This window comes from Borostomias antarcticus (genome assembly GCF_949987555.1).
Source record: "Borostomias antarcticus genome assembly, chromosome: 10".
In the NCBI taxonomy this organism is placed as follows: domain Eukaryota; kingdom Metazoa; phylum Chordata; class Actinopteri; order Stomiiformes; family Stomiidae; genus Borostomias; species Borostomias antarcticus.
In genome coordinates this window covers 11,233,265-11,251,110 of record NC_140243.1, presented here as the reverse complement: position 1 = coordinate 11,251,110, position 17,846 = coordinate 11,233,265, and the positions used below count along the sequence as shown (strand labels likewise).

General features: G+C 51.0%; 1 protein-coding gene across 1 annotated transcript in view; it reads left to right on the top strand.

The window, feature by feature from the left end:
• Positions 1–544: 544 nt before the first annotated feature.
• The window catches only part of dnm3a (dynamin 3a), a gene marked incomplete at both ends in the record, with an annotated part of 22,244 nt that continues 4,942 nt past the window's right edge, over positions 545–17,846 (top strand). The window contains 16 exons of the mRNA XM_084444478.1: positions 545–705; positions 2,497–2,570; positions 2,820–2,969; positions 3,131–3,334; positions 3,732–3,830; positions 6,092–6,252; positions 6,416–6,558; positions 6,662–6,797; positions 7,010–7,077; positions 7,902–8,040; positions 8,133–8,219; positions 8,405–8,475; positions 8,611–8,674; positions 9,024–9,053; positions 10,088–10,201; positions 15,480–15,589. Coding sequence (XP_084300604.1) covers positions 545–705; positions 2,497–2,570; positions 2,820–2,969; positions 3,131–3,334; positions 3,732–3,830; positions 6,092–6,252; positions 6,416–6,558; positions 6,662–6,797; positions 7,010–7,077; positions 7,902–8,040; positions 8,133–8,219; positions 8,405–8,475; positions 8,611–8,674; positions 9,024–9,053; positions 10,088–10,201; positions 15,480–15,589 — 1,811 coding nt within the window. The remainder of the gene's footprint in view (positions 706–2,496; positions 2,571–2,819; positions 2,970–3,130; positions 3,335–3,731; positions 3,831–6,091; positions 6,253–6,415; positions 6,559–6,661; positions 6,798–7,009; positions 7,078–7,901; positions 8,041–8,132; positions 8,220–8,404; positions 8,476–8,610; positions 8,675–9,023; positions 9,054–10,087; positions 10,202–15,479; positions 15,590–17,846) is intronic.

The following is a 17,846-nucleotide window of genomic DNA, read 5'->3' as shown; positions in this document are numbered from 1 at the left end:
ATTTTTAAACTAGGAAATGTTCCCCAAAACAAGGCTGTTTGAACGTGCGCTCTGAGCCCGGGTGGGACTGGGGGACCAGCGAGCACTGGCGAGGGCGGTGCCGCGGCGCTGCTGAGATTAATAACGTTAGTTGGTCCAAAACAAAAGCAAGAGGTGAGGGTGACGTGCATGCCTAGTTCCAACTATTTCCAGGTATTTCGCTTTGATAAAACATAAGTTATTACCTCATAATAAAACACGTTCACTTCAGCAAGCTTTCGAGCTTGAGTATTATTGTCACAACTTCGTAGCTACTGCTAGCCCAGTTAGCCTGAAGTTAGTCTCGCAGAGCCAGACCTATCTCCACACTTCGTTTAGCCTAAAGTTAACTTGTTGAATATCACAGCGAGTGTTTTCCAGTAATGACTTATTCAAGGAACGGAAGGAAACTCGCTCTATGTAACGCTACTCGGAGGCATGACCTCTGGTCTTGGATGGTGTTGCATAAGTTGACAGGTTCGGCCACGTCAGTGTCGGTCAGCACCCACCAACGGCCACCGTTGCGATGGGCAACCGGGGGATGGAGGAGCTGATCCCGCTGGTCAATCGGCTTCAAGATGCCTTCAGCAGCATCGGACAGAGCTGCAGCCTGAACCTGCCGCAGATCGCTGTCGTGGGTGGCCAGAGCGCAGGCAAGAGCTCCGTCTTGGAAAATTTCGTCGGCAGGTAGGCCCACCAGTGTCTGGAGAGAACATTATTCTCAAAGGAGCCCAAATGCGCACAGTAGCCCAAGCCTGCCAAACCGTCTCTGTTCAGGGTGTACAGGAACGAGTTGTTAACGCAGCCTTCCACGAGTGTTGCCAAGATGTTTTGGGCTCCTAATTAGGAGAATTGTCACCACTACCGTGGATTGTCCTGATGAAGACAAGACAAGCCCCCATCGACTCTAAGTTTGTATTGACTTAGTGAAAATGAAAAAGACCTTGCTTTTGTCAACTGTCTTGTGGGTGGCATGGAACTGGCAGCAAAGAGAGAGATGTTTCTCATTAAGCCTAGAGTTTTCTCTGTGCAATGTACAGTAGTGTCTGACTGGCCCCATGCAGGACCAAGACCGCACCTGCCCATGTGACTGACTGGACTAGGAAACCCTCCTACCCACAGAATACTCTGGGCCCTCTATATCTCTGTGCATCTGTTTTTGGAAGACTGAAGTAGTTCCCGGATGCCTGAGATAGCAGTGTCTGTGTAACAGTGACCAGACTGCACTTCCTCTTATCACACTGGGTCCTGTAGTGTAGTTCAGCAAGCTTTCTATTTTCCTAGTATGGGATTGAGTCTTCACATAGTTTGATGTTGTGTCCACTGTGGTGGAAGCATGAGTCTGCAGGAGCTGAACTGAACAGGGCTTTGTGTCTTTGTTGAATACAGACCAACATGACCAGATTGCCACGAAGACAGACAAACAGACAGACAGAGTCTCTGTCAGAGAGGAATGCAAGGGCCAGGGAAGCTGGAGATTGTAGACAAGGCTGGAGATGTTGCAGAAACTCCGGTGACTGTGAACGAACTATGCCCTGCTATGCCACAACAATACACAGTACAGGCAAACACACAGCTTTCCTCTGTCAAGATGCAGTATGTATGTATAATATGTACTGTATCAGAGAGAGAGTATGATTTATTTATTTTTATATGGGGGGGGGGGGGGGGGGGGGCATTTCTGCTGCATTATACTGGATAGTGTAGGAAAGGTGGGAGAGACAGAGGGGAAGACATGCTTTGAACCTGGACCGCTGGGGTAAAGCCTTGTGGTATGTTCCTTAGCCCGATGAGCCACCGACGGCGCCCTGTGAGCTGGGAGTATCTATCCTTAGTACTGGGTTAGCTTCTCCAGCCAGGTCTGTTTCCTCCTCTCAGCAGGTGCGCTGTGCTTTATGATAAATAGTAGGATGCTGTAAAATAAACTTCCTAAAACCCAGAATGGATCAACAGGATGTAGCCTAGACAGCACTGCAGAGGCTGGGTGTTACACAAAAGAGGCTTCGCCACATTTACCCCATGCGAGCTAGAGTCTTTGGATGCCATCAGAGATGATTAGAGGGCTTTTAACTGTTAGCTGTACTGTACAGACACTGCAGCTACTAGCTTCTACTGTATCTTTCTCTGTTCTTACAAATTGCAAGTGGCTAGTGGAGAGCTATGTTTGACAGTCATTACATGATTATAAATGTCTCTTTGGGAAGGCCTAGTACTGTACATGTGTAAAGCATCCATAAATAAGTATTACAGCAGTAGCAAATATGCAGAGAGGCTGGTATAGTGTTTCACTCCAGTAAAATGTGCTGGCTGGACTGGCTGCCCCTCTGTGTGTGTGTGAGAGAGAGAGAGAGAGAGAGAAAGAGAGAGAGTCGTTTGTCTTTTGTGTGAGTGAGAAAGAGAAAGATAATAGTGTGTGTGTGTGTGTGTGTGTGTGCGTGCGTGCTGCCCCTCCCTTACTTCCTTCTCTTCCCCTCACAGAGACTTCCTCCCCAGGGGCTCAGGCATCGTCACCCGCAGACCCCTGGTCCTGCAGCTAATCTGCGCTGGCACAGGTACTCCACCCACGGCTAAGTTCCCACCGTCATCAAGACAATAACACAAAGTAGCTGTTCTTCTCATTATCAATGTGTTAGCGCACGTCTTCATCTCTAGAGGGCAGTATAAACCTGGATAGAAAAAGTTGTCTATGACTGGACCGCTGTAAATGTAGCAGTGTACAGAACTAGGACTCTAGGAGTCTTGGCTATACTGTTGGGCTATTTTTTTGAAGGTCACCTTCCTCCTGTCTGTCCTCCTCCCAGAGTATGCAGAGTTTCTTCACTGTAGAGGGAGGAAGTTCACAGACTTCCAGGAGGTTCGTCAGGAGATCGAGGTGGAGACGGAGAGATTGACAGGACCCAACAAGGGCATCTCTGCTGTCCCCATCAACCTACGGGTCTACTCCCCACATGGTAACGTGTGTGTGTGTGCACGTGTGTGTCTTTACATGCGTCCAAGCTCCAATTAATTTCCTTGTCCAATCCTGAAGTCTTTCGTCTGCTTTCTGTTCAACTGAAGTGTGTTTGTGTGTGTGCGCCCGTGTGCGTGCGTGCGTGTTTGCGTGTCGGCACAGTGCTGCACCTGACCCTGGTGGACCTGCCTGGCATCACCAAGGTGCCGGTCGGCGAGCAGCCGGCCGACATAGAGTACCAGGTCAGGGACATGATCATGCAGTTCATCTGCAAGGACAACTGTCTGATCCTGGCCGTCACCCCCGCCAACACCGACCTGGCCAACTCAGACGCCCTCAAACTGGCCAAGGACGTCGACCCACAGGGTAGGCCGTGCGCGAGCGTCTGTGTGCGGACGATGAGTTATTACTTTCCTATCTTAATACCTGTTCTCTCTTGCTCCATCTAAACTAGATGGGACTTCTAGCATTATGGGACAGTGCAATATAGAAGCAATATGGGGAATGCAATACTCTGGCGCAATAAGAATGGGACTGTGTAATAAGACTTGCGCAATTGAGATCCATAACAATAAGAGCGTGTGCAATAACTGAGAGGACTGTAACTGAACTTAACCACACACTTTGTGTGTGAGTGAGTGTGAGTGTGTGTGTAGGTATGGCTGTGAGAGGACGCACAAGGAAATCTCGTTGTACTTTGTCTAATGACAATAAAGCTTTTGATCTTGAACTTTGAACTCTCCCCCCCCCCTCTCCTCCTCAGGTCAGCGCACCATAGGGGTCATCACTAAGCTGGACCTGATGGATGAGGGCACGGATGCCCGGGACATCCTGGAGAACAGGTTGCTGCCCCTCCGCAGAGGTATGCTTGTGTGTGCGTGTGTGTGTGTGTGTGTGTGTGTGTGTGTACAGTAGAGTACTTCAGGTGAGAGGCGCGAGAGTGTGTGTGGTTGCGTCACGTCTGCCAGCTGGACGGCAGCTCCGGCCTGGCCCAGCATGCGAACGAGGCCGTGCACAGTGCTGAGCTCATGGGGTAGTGTTTCTGTCTGGACTGTGGGAGCTGAGCCTGTGTGTGTGTGTGTGTGTGTGTGCGCCCCCCCCGGGGCAGCGTATAGGCTGGGTAAAGCACCACCAGGTGCAGGCTCCTTCATGCTTCCTCTCTCAGTGGAATCCATTATCCATGGTAGCCCTGTGATATGCCTGCTATTACAAGAGCGGCCTGGCAGGAAGCTGAGCTGTTAGACATGGAGTCCAGCGCTCTGAACAGGGACGCTTCTAGCCTGCTATATTAGAGTGGGCTCATAGTAATAATAGTTTTTGGTTAGTCGTGTAAAATTTTGCACTTTTTTTGTGTCCTCTTAAAAACATGATGATGATGATATATATGTTGGGTATGCAGTACTTGTATATTGGGTCATCTGTGTGTCATTCAAGCAGTAGATCTGGCCTACTTCACACTACTTGGAAAATGCACATTTTGTGTGAGCGACATTTTGTGTGAGCGAGAGAGAGAGAGAGAGGGAGCGAGGGGGGAGAGAGAGAGATTGAGAGGGGGCGAGGGTGGGAGGGAGAGAGAGATTGAGAGGGGGCGAGGGTGGGAGGGAGAGAGAGATTGAGAGGGGGCGAGGGTGGGAGGGAGAGAGAGATTGAGAGGGGGCGAGGGTGGGAGGGAGAGAGAGATTGAGAGGGGGCGAGGGTGGGAGGGAGAGAGAGATTGAGAGGGGGCGAGGGTGGGAGGGAGAGAGAGATTGAGAGGGGGCGAGGGTGGGAGGGAGAGAGAGATTGAGAGGGGGCTAGGGTGGGAGGGAGAGAGAGATTGAGAGGGGGCGAGGGTGGGAGGGAGAGAGAGATTGAGAGGGGGCGAGGGTGGGAGGGTGGGAGGGAGAGAGAGATTGAGAGGGGGCGAGGGTGGGAGGGAGAGAGAGATTGAGAGGGGGCGAGGGTGGGAGGGAGAGAGAGATTGAGAGGGGGCGAGGGTGGGAGGGAGAGAGAGATTGAGAGGGGGCTAGGGTGGGAGGGAGAGAGAGATTGAGAGGGGGTGAGGGTGGGAGGGAGAGAGAGAGCGAGAACACAGGTTAGAGAGCTTATTGTTGGTATCTGGTGGTAGCTATCTATCCAAAGGATATGGATATAAGACGCTTTTTCAAAAACATTAAGGATGAAGGATGACCTTACCATATTCTGTCTTATATAGCCATCCGCTATATTTAGGGTCCATTCGCGATTATAGCCAGTGACTCTGTGTTTGCTTCTGGAGGACGGGGTGCTCTAACCTAGGGCTGCTCGGCTGCGTTTCGTCAACCTGAGGCTGGGCTAATGTTGTTGGCTCGCTCACTAATGTTAGCAGCACTCTTCCTCATTGCCATCATCACCTCCAGTATTTGGCCTAAAGTTAAACTAACATTTAGAACATTATTTTGTTCCAATCCATACACACAGGTTATGAGTTTGAGTGTGTGATCTTTATGTGAACCTGGCTTTTTTGACTTGACTGGACCAGGGAGCTAGCCGGGCTTCGCTAGACCTAATTCGCAAAAATGCGGACGGTCTGGAAACTCAGTTGCTTTCCGATTTCCAAGGGCCGCTATAACGGGCGTAGATCAAAAAGCCTCTGGACACAATTGGATAGACCTACAACCAATCAGCAAAAATGCCTCTACAGCGCTCCTCTGTTCTGTCATCTTATTAAACCCGCCCCATATTAGATAAACGGTCGTGATTGGCACAAACACATTTCTCTTCGAGCAGATTCCGTTAGAACGGTTGGATGTCCAGACTGATCTGCGGAGTGAAATCGAATGTGAGCTTGTGAGATCCGGCTGGCGACGCCCGGCTCCCAGGGAGCAGGGACTTGCTGGAAACCAGAGCCTCTCTTCTTCATGCAGGCTCGGTCCACTGCGTATTTATATCACTTTCCTCATGCGCCAAAAGACTGGTTCTCCTTCCCTGTTGAGCATGGCGTCAATACTCCTCAGCGCTCTCTCTCAGGCTCTCTCTCCCTCGCTCCCACCACTCTCTCTCAGGCTCTCTCTCCCTCACTCCCGCCACTCTCTCTCAGGCTCTCTCTCCCTCACTCCCACCACTCTCTCAGGCTCTCTCTCCCTCACTGTCACGTCTCCCCAGGCTATATCGGAGTGGTGAACCGCAGTCAGAAGGACATCGATGGGAAGAAGGACATCAGAGCAGCTCTGGATGCGGAGAGGAAGTTCTTCCTGACCCACCCAGCCTACAGGCACATGGCCGACAGAATGGGCACGCCGCACCTCCAGACAGTCCTCAACCAGGTCCGTACGCACGCACACACGCACACTGATGCACACACATGCACACGCACATTCACTCGCACACGCACATACACATGCACACGCACTCATGCACACCCACGCACACTCACTCACGCACACACACACACACTCACTCTTCACCTGTGCGTTTGCTTGTGTGCAGCAACTGACCAACCACATCCGGGACACGCTGCCTGCTGTCCGTAGCCAGCTGCAGGCCCAGCGTCTGGCCCTGGACCGAGAGGCTGCACTGTACAAAGACTACCAGCCTGACGACCACTCACGCAAGACCAAGGCCCTGCTGCAGTCAGTGTCTACACGTGTGTGTGTGTGTGTGTGTGCGTACTGGATGTGTTTGAATGTGTGTGTGTGTGTGTGTGTGTTCTGAGCCCCCTGTGTTGTGCTCCAGGTTGGCGCAGCACTTTGCGGTGGACTTTGAGAAGTGCATCGAGGGCTCAGGGGACCAGGTGAACACCGTGGAGCTGTCTGGGGGCGCCAGGATCAACCGCATCTTCCACGAACGCTTCCCCTTCGAACTGGTCAAGGTGTGCGTGTGTGCGTGTGGGTGTGTGTGTGTGCGTGTGTGCACTGCTTAGCGCACGGTAGTGCAAGCATACTGCTTAGAGTTTATGGCAAGTTGTGATTATGGAGACATTACTTGTCTCTGGGAACAAGCTCTATGTGTGTTTGCATTGAGAACTTTCCCCTGCCGCCGCTGGCCCCTCCCTCCCAGCAATCACACCCTCTGTGCCCCTAGATGGAGTTTGATGAGAGGGAGCTACGTCGGGAGATCACCTATGCCATCAAGAACATCCACGGCATCAGGTGTGTGTGGGTATGTGTGTGTTCAGTATGTGCACGGGTATGTGTGTGTGTGTGTTCAGTATGTGCACGGGGAATGTGTGTGTGTGTTCAGTATGTGTGTGGGTGTGTGTGTGTGTTCAGTATGTGTGCAGGTATGTGTGTGTGTGTTCAGTATGTGTGTGGGTGTGTGTGTGTGTTCAGTATGTGTGCGGGTATATGTGTGTGTGTGTTCAGTATGTGTACGGGTATGTGTGTGTTCAGTATGTGTACGCGTATGTCTGTGTGTTCAGTATGTGTGTGGGTATGTGTGTGTGTGTGTTCAGTATGTGTGCGGGTATGCATGTGTTCAGTGTGTGTGAGGGTATGTGTGTGTGTTCAGTATGTGTACGTGTGTGTGTGTGTTCAGTATGTGCACGGGTGTGTGTGTGTGTGCTCAGTATGTGTACGGGTGTATGTGTGTGTGTTCAGTATGTGCACGGGTGTGTGTGTGTGTGCTCAGTATGTGTGTGCGGGTATGTGTGTGTTCAGAGGAGTCACCAGTACGGTACAAATCAAGCAAACACAGATTATATGACCCCTGCTCACATTCTTAAGCACTTATTGTATTTTAGTTTGCTATTCTTGCACAGCAGATTATGCTCTTAGTCACTTGTTGTAGAAAGGAGATGCATTTGTGAGTTCTGGAGAGTAGTACAACATTAGCTTTTTCTATGTTAAATGCAATTATCGTTAGTCGCTTTGGATAAAAGCGTCTGCTAAATGACTGTAATGTAAAAGTATAATGTCTTGCTTTTTCTGCCCCAACCCCCCCCCCTCTCTCTCACCCCTCTCTCTCTCCCCTCTAGGACAGGTCTGTTCACGCCTGACATGGCGTTCGAGGCGATCGTGAGGAGGCAGATACTGCTGTTGAAGGGGCCGTGTATCAAATGCGTGGACATGATCATCCAGGAGCTCATAGCCACCGTCCGGCAGGTCACCAACAGGGTACGGCGCTGTCCGTCCGTACGTGTGTGTGTGTGTGTGTACTGGGTACCGTGTGTGTTTTCGCGTGTTCACCCGGTATCTCTTGTCTTTAGCTGGGCTCATTTCCCAGGCTCCGGGAGGAGACAGAGAGGATCGTAACCACACATGTCCGGGAGCAAGAGGGTCAAACCAAGGACCAGGTGATTCTCACACGCACACACACACACGCACACACACACACACACGCACACACATACACACACACACACCCTCTCTTCCTTTCTGTTGTGCATGTAATGTGTCCTCTGAGGTTCTGCCCTAGTGACTGTGTGTGTGTGTGTGTGTGTGTGTGTGTGTGTCACGGGTGTCCGCCTATCATCTGCAGGTGTTGTTGCTCATCGACGTGCAGGTAGCCTACATCAACACCAACCACGAGGACTTCATAGGCTTCGCCAAGTGAGTCACTCCGTCCCTCGTCTCCTCGTCCAGCTCTGTCCCAGCAGCAGCGGCTGTCCTGGATGCCCCGCGTCCGTCCAGGGCCAGTCAGATCTGAGTGTGACTGAGCCCTGTGTGTGTGTCTCTCTCTCCCAGCGCCCAGACCAAAACCGCTGCTTCCACCCCCAATAAGAGGAGCCTGGCAGCCTTAGGCAACCAGGTGAGTCTATGGTATGGGCCCTGTTTCAATTCTTCTGAAATGCAACCTTCCTTCCTTCCTCCCCACAATCTCAGATCTAACACAACTGGATAGGCGAAGAAATCTGCTCCTCTGCACTGCTGTGTGACCTATCCACTCATATCAGATCAGTGATTTTTCTAAGGAAGGGAGGCAGGAATGTTGCATCTCAGGGACATGAACGTTTACAAGTAGCAACAAGGAACAGACAATTCCGTGGGGCCGGATACTGAAACCATCCATGGTAACCTCTCTCTCTCTCTCTCTCTCTCTCTCTCTCTCTCTCTCTCTCTCTCTCTCTCTCTCTCTCTCTCTCTCTCTCTTGTTCCAGGGCGTGTTTGCTCCACCTCCCAGTCTAATAGTATGAATCCAGTTTCTGTAAGCCTCTCACTCTGTGCTGCCCCCCCCCACAGGAGCTCGGGGGGGGTTGGTTGAGGGGGGGTTAATCTAATGTGTCACTTTTCTCCGCGCCGTTTCACCGTAACATCAGCGGCCTCTCTCCACGTGGTCCGTCACTCTGCTGCCGTGTTGCACACTCTCTCCCTCACCGATCACGACACTAACACACACACACACACACACACACACACACACACACAGTTTCGCTCTCTCTTTCACAGTCTCTCTGCGCTCCTGGGGTCTCCTGGTTATCAGACTGCAGCCCACTTCAACCCTCTCCTCTCCACAGCTCCGCCTCTGTCTCCTGGCCGTCAGAGCACTTGTGTGTGTGTATGTGTGTGTGTGTGTGTGCGTGTGCGCACGCGCGTGTGTGTGTGTGAGAGTGTGTTTGTGAGTCAGGATGTATGTGTACAGTATCTCTCCATGTGCCATCTCATCCTTCCGCTCGTCCTCATCCACCTCTCTTTCAGTCCGCATCCGAAACTCTCCCTCTTTTTTTCTCCGTCGGTCGCTCGTTTCCTTCCTCTAATCTCTTCCTCTAATCTCTTCCTCCTTTTTCCTGTCATCTGCTCCCTCTGTACCCTTTCCTCTGGCTGAATAGGGAGAGGTAGAAATAATGACAGATTCTACAGTATGATTGACTTTTGCCATTCGTGTCCTTGAAGTTTGACACTCTTTTGGTCTTTTGCAGCTTATGGCTCCTCGTGCATGCCCCCCCCCCCCCCTCTCTCTCTCTCTCTCCTCTCTTCCTTCCTCTACTGGGATAGTTCTCTCACATTACTGCGTACTGTCATGCTAATCAGGACGCTATAGTTTTCCCAATCATCTACCCAGATCCATACAAATCTAGAAATGCATACGGAATATCCACCCTTCATGTTGCGGTAACTATGTAAGGAGTGAACTATCCCTCACCCTTTCCTACCTAAGCCACCCCCCCCCCCCCCTGTCCCTGACATCATCACCCCTGACCCCTCACCTCTCCCTCCTCCGCAGGTCATCAGGAAGGGCTGGCTCACCATCAACAATATCAGCATCATCAAGGGCGGGGCTAAGGAGTACTGGTTCATCCTCACCGCGGAGAGCCTGTCCTGGTTCAAGGACGACGAGGTGAGCCCCGAGCGATGGCTTGGCGATGATCAGGAGGTTGATTAGTGAGGTCTGGCAATGTGACGAGTTGCCTCTCCCTGTGTTGCCGTGGGTGTTTGAATGTGTTCCCCATATGTTAAAGATTGCTTCATTATACACAGCACACACACACACACACACACACACACACACACACAGAATAAAACACTCCAGAGCTCTCAAGACCAACTTATAACTTTATTATTAGCTCAGACATATCTCTTGTGGTTGAGCCTCAGAGATCAGAGATCAATCTAATACAGCCGACATCCCCCGATGTGATTCAGATCCAGTCATAGTTGCCGTTTCCCGTTAGCTGCATCGTCAGAGTAGGTGGCGCCGGCCCCTGATTGGTTAGGGGAGCTGTCTGTCAGCGGGGCTGCCATCTGTCTGCCTGTCTGTGCCTGCTGTACAGGAGCAGAAGGTCTGCACAGCAAGTGTAGACAGGCAGACACATCACAACACGTCGTAGCCTATCCCGCCGTCGTATCGTCACGGAACGTCACAGGAACAGGAAGTGCTGTCTCTCCAGACCCAGGAGGTGACAGGGTCCGGGATGTTGAGGCCTTGAGAGGTGTTGTCGGCGGGGCATGATTTGTTATAAACCATCCACACACATGCACAAACCTGCGCACGTGCGAGCACGGGGAAGACGGGTGGACTAGTCTCACGCTGCCTCGTTTGTCTTTATGGGAGTTTTATTCGCTACAGAAAAGTACGGTACTGTTAACCCTGTTAACCAGCTAACCCTAACCCTAACCCTAACCCTAACCCTACTGGTACTGAGCACATGGAAGCACACACACACACACACACACACACATATATATATATCCCTGTTCTGGCCACTCTCCCCTGTCCCAGCACCTGGCAGCTTGGACCGAGCCCCTCCGTTCTCCCCCTTTCCTCTCCCCACGCCCCTTCTCCCCCGTTCCTCTCCTCACGCCCCCCCCCCCCACCGTCCCTCAGTCTGGACACTCATTCGCGCCCCCCCCCCCCCCCCCCCCCCTCTTCCTCCTCTGGGACTCCAGGCATTTGGAGCGGCTCGCTCTGACACAGCTGGAGCTGCCCCAAGCCAAACTAACACACACACACATACACACACATACGCACACACACACACTACAGTGCTCACACTCAAATGCAGCTATAAACAAACTGGCATGCAAAGACTGAGAAAAATACACAGATTCAGATAGGCACATTGTGAATTATACACACGCACCAGATCATTTGGACTCAGTGTTCTCAGACTTAACATACTGTACACAAACGCGCACACACACGCACCTACTGTACCATCCAGTTAGACAGTACAGGCCCACACCCTGGCCCGTTTGTCTTCTGTAACTAGAGTGACTAGCCCAACGCCCCTGGCGTTCAGTAGACCCAGAGTACTCTACACACACACACACACACACCCACACTCAGTCTTTCTGAGGTCAGATTACAGCGCACTACTATTTCCCCCGGCCCTCTCCCCGTGGGCTGTGCGTTGGCGGTGCTCCGGACTGCCGGACCTGTTCACACGCGCGGCGACAGCCTCCTCTCCTCCTCTACATGTGTCCCTAGTTGGATGTGTGCTAGTGAGATTAAATCGTCTGTACAATCGCGCAGTTAGATCAACAACACGCGCCGCCGCCTCTGAGACACACATGCGCGCACACGGACACACACACACACATACACACACACACACACACACACAGGCCCCTCTCAGGGCCGCAGACCTAAGCCAAGTCTCTGTTTCTTCTCTCTTGCAAATGCCGCTCTCTCTCTCTCTCTCTCTCTCTCTCTTCCCACCCATGCTCCGCACCTCCGCAAACCCCCCCCCCATTTCTCTCTCTCTGCCATATCCCTTTTATTTCTATCCTCTCGTACTGCATTTGCCTCTCTCTCTCTCTCCCCCTCCCTCCCTCCCTCCCTCCCTCCCTCCTCTCTCTCTCTCTCTCTCTCTCTCTCTCTCTCTCTCTCTCCCTCCCTCCCTCCCTCCCCTCTCTCTCTCTCTCTCTCTCTCTCTGTGGTTGGCAGTCTCCTTGGGACTGTGCACATTCCTGGCTGGAAAATCTGAGGCTTTGTCCAAACACCAGCTTCCAAGATCTGCCCAGAGAAATCCCACATGGCTGTTTCTACACTTCAGCCCTCCCCCTCTCCTCCCCTCCCTCCTCCTCTCCCCCCCCCCCCCCCTACTCCCTCCTCAACTCCCCTCTACTCCCCCTCCAACCCCCCCCCCCCCCCCACCACGATCCCCCTCTCCTCCCCCTTCAGCTCCCCACACTCCTCCTGCAAAATTCCCCTCTCGCCGCCACAGTTGGCTACAAGGGGAAAGCAAGTCTCCACACACTCTGACCTGCGTTAGTCATTTAATCTGATCCATACGGCTCCGCGCGCTGCGTCCGATCGGCTGTTTAATCTACACACAACACTGAACAGACGTGCATTCCTGGACTTCTCTCCTGCCAGGGATCTAACGTGTAGCCTGAGCCCATACAGACTGGCGCCCACACACCCAATCTGCACAATCACTCCTAACTCCTGGAGCACAGTGCTGTGTGTGTGTGTGTGTGCGTGTGTGTGTGTGTGTGTGTGTGTGTGTGTGTGTGCTGAGGGAGTCAGGCCTGTTCCCTATCTCACAGCCATTAGTCTGCAGGGAGTGGAGCCCCAGTCTCCGACCAGCAGGTCTGATGTATGATCCTCCATGACCACCCTGACACCTTCACTAGCATGGAACACACACACGCACGCACGCACACACACACAAACCAAACTCTTAGATGATGAAATATCTGGGAAAAACAGCCGCCAGGCATAACTTCTTCTGTCCATAATGTCCATACAGTCCTCACTCTGTGTGCTCCCAACTCCCTGTGTCTGTCCAAGGTCACACGTCAACACCTCCAAAACGGCCAAATCCTCCACGGATGACCGTGTCAATATTTTCGCTAACCAAAAAGAGGCTAATGTTACTCTACAGTCTGATCAAGATGACGTGCAACCTCTGGATCTTGACACATTGGCCAGAGCCAGTAACCAGGCCTTAGGCGCTGTCGAATAGTGGCTCGCTATGAGACTGCCATTGTATTACCTGTTTGATAAGCATTTCCATCTGCTAACTTACAGTCGGAGCCCCAGTACATTCAAACATAATCAGAGCAGCAGATAACAGCGCAAAAACACAAACCCGACAAAACTAGACACGCCCGACATCATGCATGCATGCGTGTGTGTAGGTGTGTATTAGCGACTGAAGCCCTTCCTTGCACAGTCTAACCAATGTGCAGACTACTGTACACCAGTAAGATCCTGAACAGGTAGTCTGAACACTGGGATGACGGAGCAGGACCCTCTCTTCTCTTCTTGTCTTCTTCTTTCTCTCTCTCGCTCTCTCTCTCTCTTCCCCATTCCTTTCTTTTTCAACCTCCTTCTCTCTTCTTCCGTCCTGACGGAGGTGGAACTGAGTAAAAGGATGCTCCATGAGTCTTCTCCCATGTCCCGTCGGCGTGTCGCTGGGTGAGAGGTTACACACACACACACACAGACGTGCGCGCACACACTCTCTCTCGGTCTCTCTCTCGCACCCAAACACACATACACACACACACACACACGGATGTCTTCTTCCCTCGGCGGTTCCCATTTAGGTCCGAGCGCGGGGTGTGTGTGTGTGTGTGCGTGTGTGTGTGTGTGTGTGAGGCGCCCGGAGCGCTGCGTCTGAGCGGAGTATCCAGCCTTGACGTGGCACATACACTCACCCGACCAGGGATCGGCCCCTGCATTTAGAGAAGGCACCGAGGAGAGAGGGGCGAGCGAGACCGAGGTAGGGAGGGACCCGGGTAGCCATATAAGGGTTGATGGGACCCATGGGGAATCAGCTCCGGAGTGGTCTGCAGATTCTCTCCACCTCTCCCTCTCCCGTCCGTTCCTTCTCTCTCCGGGTCCCCGCGTTCTTCTGCTCGGTCCAACCTCGCCTCCCTCTCCCCAGAAGTCCTCCATCTCCCCGCTCCGCTCCTCTCCCTGTCAGGGTTCTCCTCTCCGTTCTTCTCTCTCTCTCTCCATTTCTCTCCCTCCCTCCCTCTCTCTCTCTCTCTCTCTCTCTCTCTCTCCCTCTCTAAAGTGGTACCAGATGTTACAGTCGGAGCGCCAGGCTCGCTCTGTCATTTTTTTCAGCCTCTGTAACAGGAAGTGGGCCTCTGGTGGAAAAAAAAAGAGGTAAAAGAGTAACGGAGGACGAGAGTCGTGGGGTTCAGGGGAGCACTGGGAGAGGGGAGACAAAACTTCTCCGCACGCCACACACACACACACACACAGACCTCTGTCTCCACCACACACACACACACACACACACACACACACACACACACACACACACACACACACACTCTCTCTCTCACTGTACTCACTCCTCGGTCCTCTTAACTCTCTCTTCCTACACTTCTGCACTCCCATCATGCATCCTGCTCCTCTATACAACCATCTCTTTCTCCCTCTTTCACTCTCTCCTTTCCTCTCTCCTGCTCCTCTACCTTCTCCATGGCCCTGGCTGTAACTGAAGCTGTTTCCTGGGGTCTGCCCCCCCCCCCTGAAAGAGAGCGAGCGGGGGGGGGGGGGGGGGGTCAGGCAGGGCGGCAGCAGAGGAACGAGGAGGGGGATGGGCTTCTCTTGTGCAGAAATGTTGTGTTTTACAACTCTAGTCTGAGTAATGACTTTCACATGTGGACCCAGCTCCTCCTGGCCTCCTTCTATTGCCCCCCCCTCTCTCTCTCTTCTCTCCCCCCCTCTCTCTCTCTCTTCTCTCCCCCTCCCTCTCTGGTTCCCTCTTTCACTTCTCTCCATCCACCAACCCCCCCCCCCCCCCCCCAACTGCTCACTGTTGTTCATAATTCCTACTGGTGATGACAGACTGTAAACTCCTGGCCTCTCACTCTCTCTCTCTCTCTCTCTCTCTCTCTCTCTCTCTCTCCTTTCTTTCCCTATCACACACTAGGGTCATTAGTACGGGAAGATCAGACATGCCCCCTGTGGCTCTCCACACACTCAGCCTTGGAGTGCGCTGGAGTCCTGGACCCTTATCTCCTACCCCGTCTCCTCCCCTCTCTCCCCTCTCTGCCTATCAGACGGCTGTAACTCACCCAGAAGGAACTACAGTATCTGTCTACTGTTTGGACCAGTGGCTGTCGTTGGCCTTCACATAAACATACCATCTCTCTCTCTCTCTCTCTCTCTCTATCTCTCTCTCTCTCTCTCTCTCTCTCTCTCCTAGGAGAAAGAGAAGAAGTACATGCTGCCTCTGGACAACCTGAAGCTGAGAGATGTAGAGAAGAGCTTCATGTCTAGCAAACATGCCTATGCCATCTTCAACACAGAGCAGAGGTGTGTGTGTGTGTGTGTGTGTGTGTGTGTGTGTGTGTGTGTGTGTGGTCGATAGAGTGAATGAAGGCAGGTGATGTAGATGGAATCTGAGGCCTGTATTACACTAGCGCGGATGTCCATGGCTACGTTTTGGAACAGGGAAAACGATCCGCGATTACATGGGAAATTGCACATAAAGATCTGTTTCAATCTCTTGTCACACTAACGCCCGAAAACGCATATCACACCACCATTAAAGAGCATATCAAACAGGTGATTTAAGGGTTTGGGCTAGTGTATGTTTTTCTTGGCTAGTAGCATAGTCTAGAATGTTGTGAGTTTAAAATGCAGCTGTCCAGCCATCCAACCAATGCCAACAGTCACCAGCAAGTACATTTCCATCCCTGTTTGTGTTCCATGTCTGGTGCGCATTCCCTGCTTTTAAAATAATCTTGAATCCAAAAGATAGCCTACTTATTCCAATCTCAAATTGTAGGCTAATCTCAATCTGCACTGATGTGATAACAATATTATAGCCTATTATTAATACTGTTCACCTTATTGTATTATTTATTTATTTATTTATTTATGTTGTAAGAGATGAATGGTTGTGAACCATGAACTCAGCCAGGTATATTGGAAATAATTTAAAAAGTTCCCTTTGCTTCCCAACCACCATCTCATCTACTTTGTGTTGCTGCATTTTTTGTTTTATTCTTTCGTGTTTTTAGAGCGCAATCAATTTTTACCAAGAGGACAAAATCAAGTCCATCCATCCACCCATCTTGGTCCTGGAGTGCAGCGTTCCATAGGTCTATAGGCCTGCCGTTCTCCGTTCACCATGGATCTTCCTAAAGTTCCTCTTCCCATTTTTTCCAGTAATGCAAACTCCATATCCAATTCCTCTTTTGATTTTTGATCACGCACACACGAACATACCAATTCCTTGTTCAATGATTACAGATCTGATTTTAGACTATTAATCCCGATTAAACTGAAAACATATTTGAGGGGTTCTTTTGCAAAAACAGACATCTGTTTGTAGGCCAATTTATCCTAAATCATGTTTGCCCATATATGCGGTGAGGTTTAAAATAGTAAGCCTATTCATCTCTTGGATATTGATGTTACAAAGTGACAACATATGGGACATAACCATTCAAGTCTTGTCATAATGTGGGAGTGACAACATATGGGACATAACCATTCAAGTCTTGTCATAATGTGGGAGTTATAACGTCAGGGAATGGATGAAAGACTTAAAACTAACCATTATAAGGACTATATATATTATTCAAAAAGAAAAGGGCAGGAGTGCTTGGACGTTCAGGTGTGATGAAGGTGCTATTTGATCGGGAACACAAACTGAGCTGTGATGCATACGGCTTTCTAACTAAGAACTAAGAAGGCTTTTTAACTTTTTGCCAGTTACTTTTCTTTGAACGGGAGAATCAATTGAAGTGTCTACTCTTGTTTGGGTTATGATGAAGATGAAGCTACTTTTGGGGGGGGAACCTGTAAACATTGAATACAATTTAAGTTCATCCTACATCATAATCCGCTTGGCTGTTTTTTGTGTTATTCTTATTTACAAATTGATATTAACTAATAACTATAGCATCCACTAAGATACTATATAGCTCAAACTCATAAATCAAAAAAAATATATATATATTTTTTTTTCCCCAAAAGTCTCCGGATCTGCCTATAACACTAGAACGCAGCTCCGGATTTCGAGCACCAAAACGGAGCTCTGGCCGTATCGATCCGCCTCTGGGTTCCAGCTTCATTGTGGCCGCGGTACTGTAATTGATCATAGGCGCAAACATAGCTCTTTTTCTGGGAAAACGCAGAAAAACGCAGTAGTGTAATCCAGGCCTGAGAGGAGAGAGTAGAACTAGGGGGGAGAGAAGGAAGGGAGGACAGGAGATGCACCCTCCTCCTGACCCTTACCCTCTGAGCATGTATGTGCTCATGTGTGTGTGTGTGTGTGTGTGTGCGTGCGTGTGGACCCAGCTGATTGTACCAGAGCATGTGGTGTTTGTTTATAATTTTGCTCTCTGCCACGTTATGAGACCGGGCTCTTTGTGTGTGTGTGTGTGTGTGCGTGTGTGTGTGTGTGTGTGAATCTTTGAGTGTGTGTGACAGAGAAAGAGAGTGTGAGTGCAGACCACAGCATACCGACAGCAGGCTCATTAAGCAGCTAATCAAAGCCAGAGGGCCTGGACCAGAGATGAGGCTGCTCTTGTTTGGAAAGAATTCCTCTGCTTGCCACAAG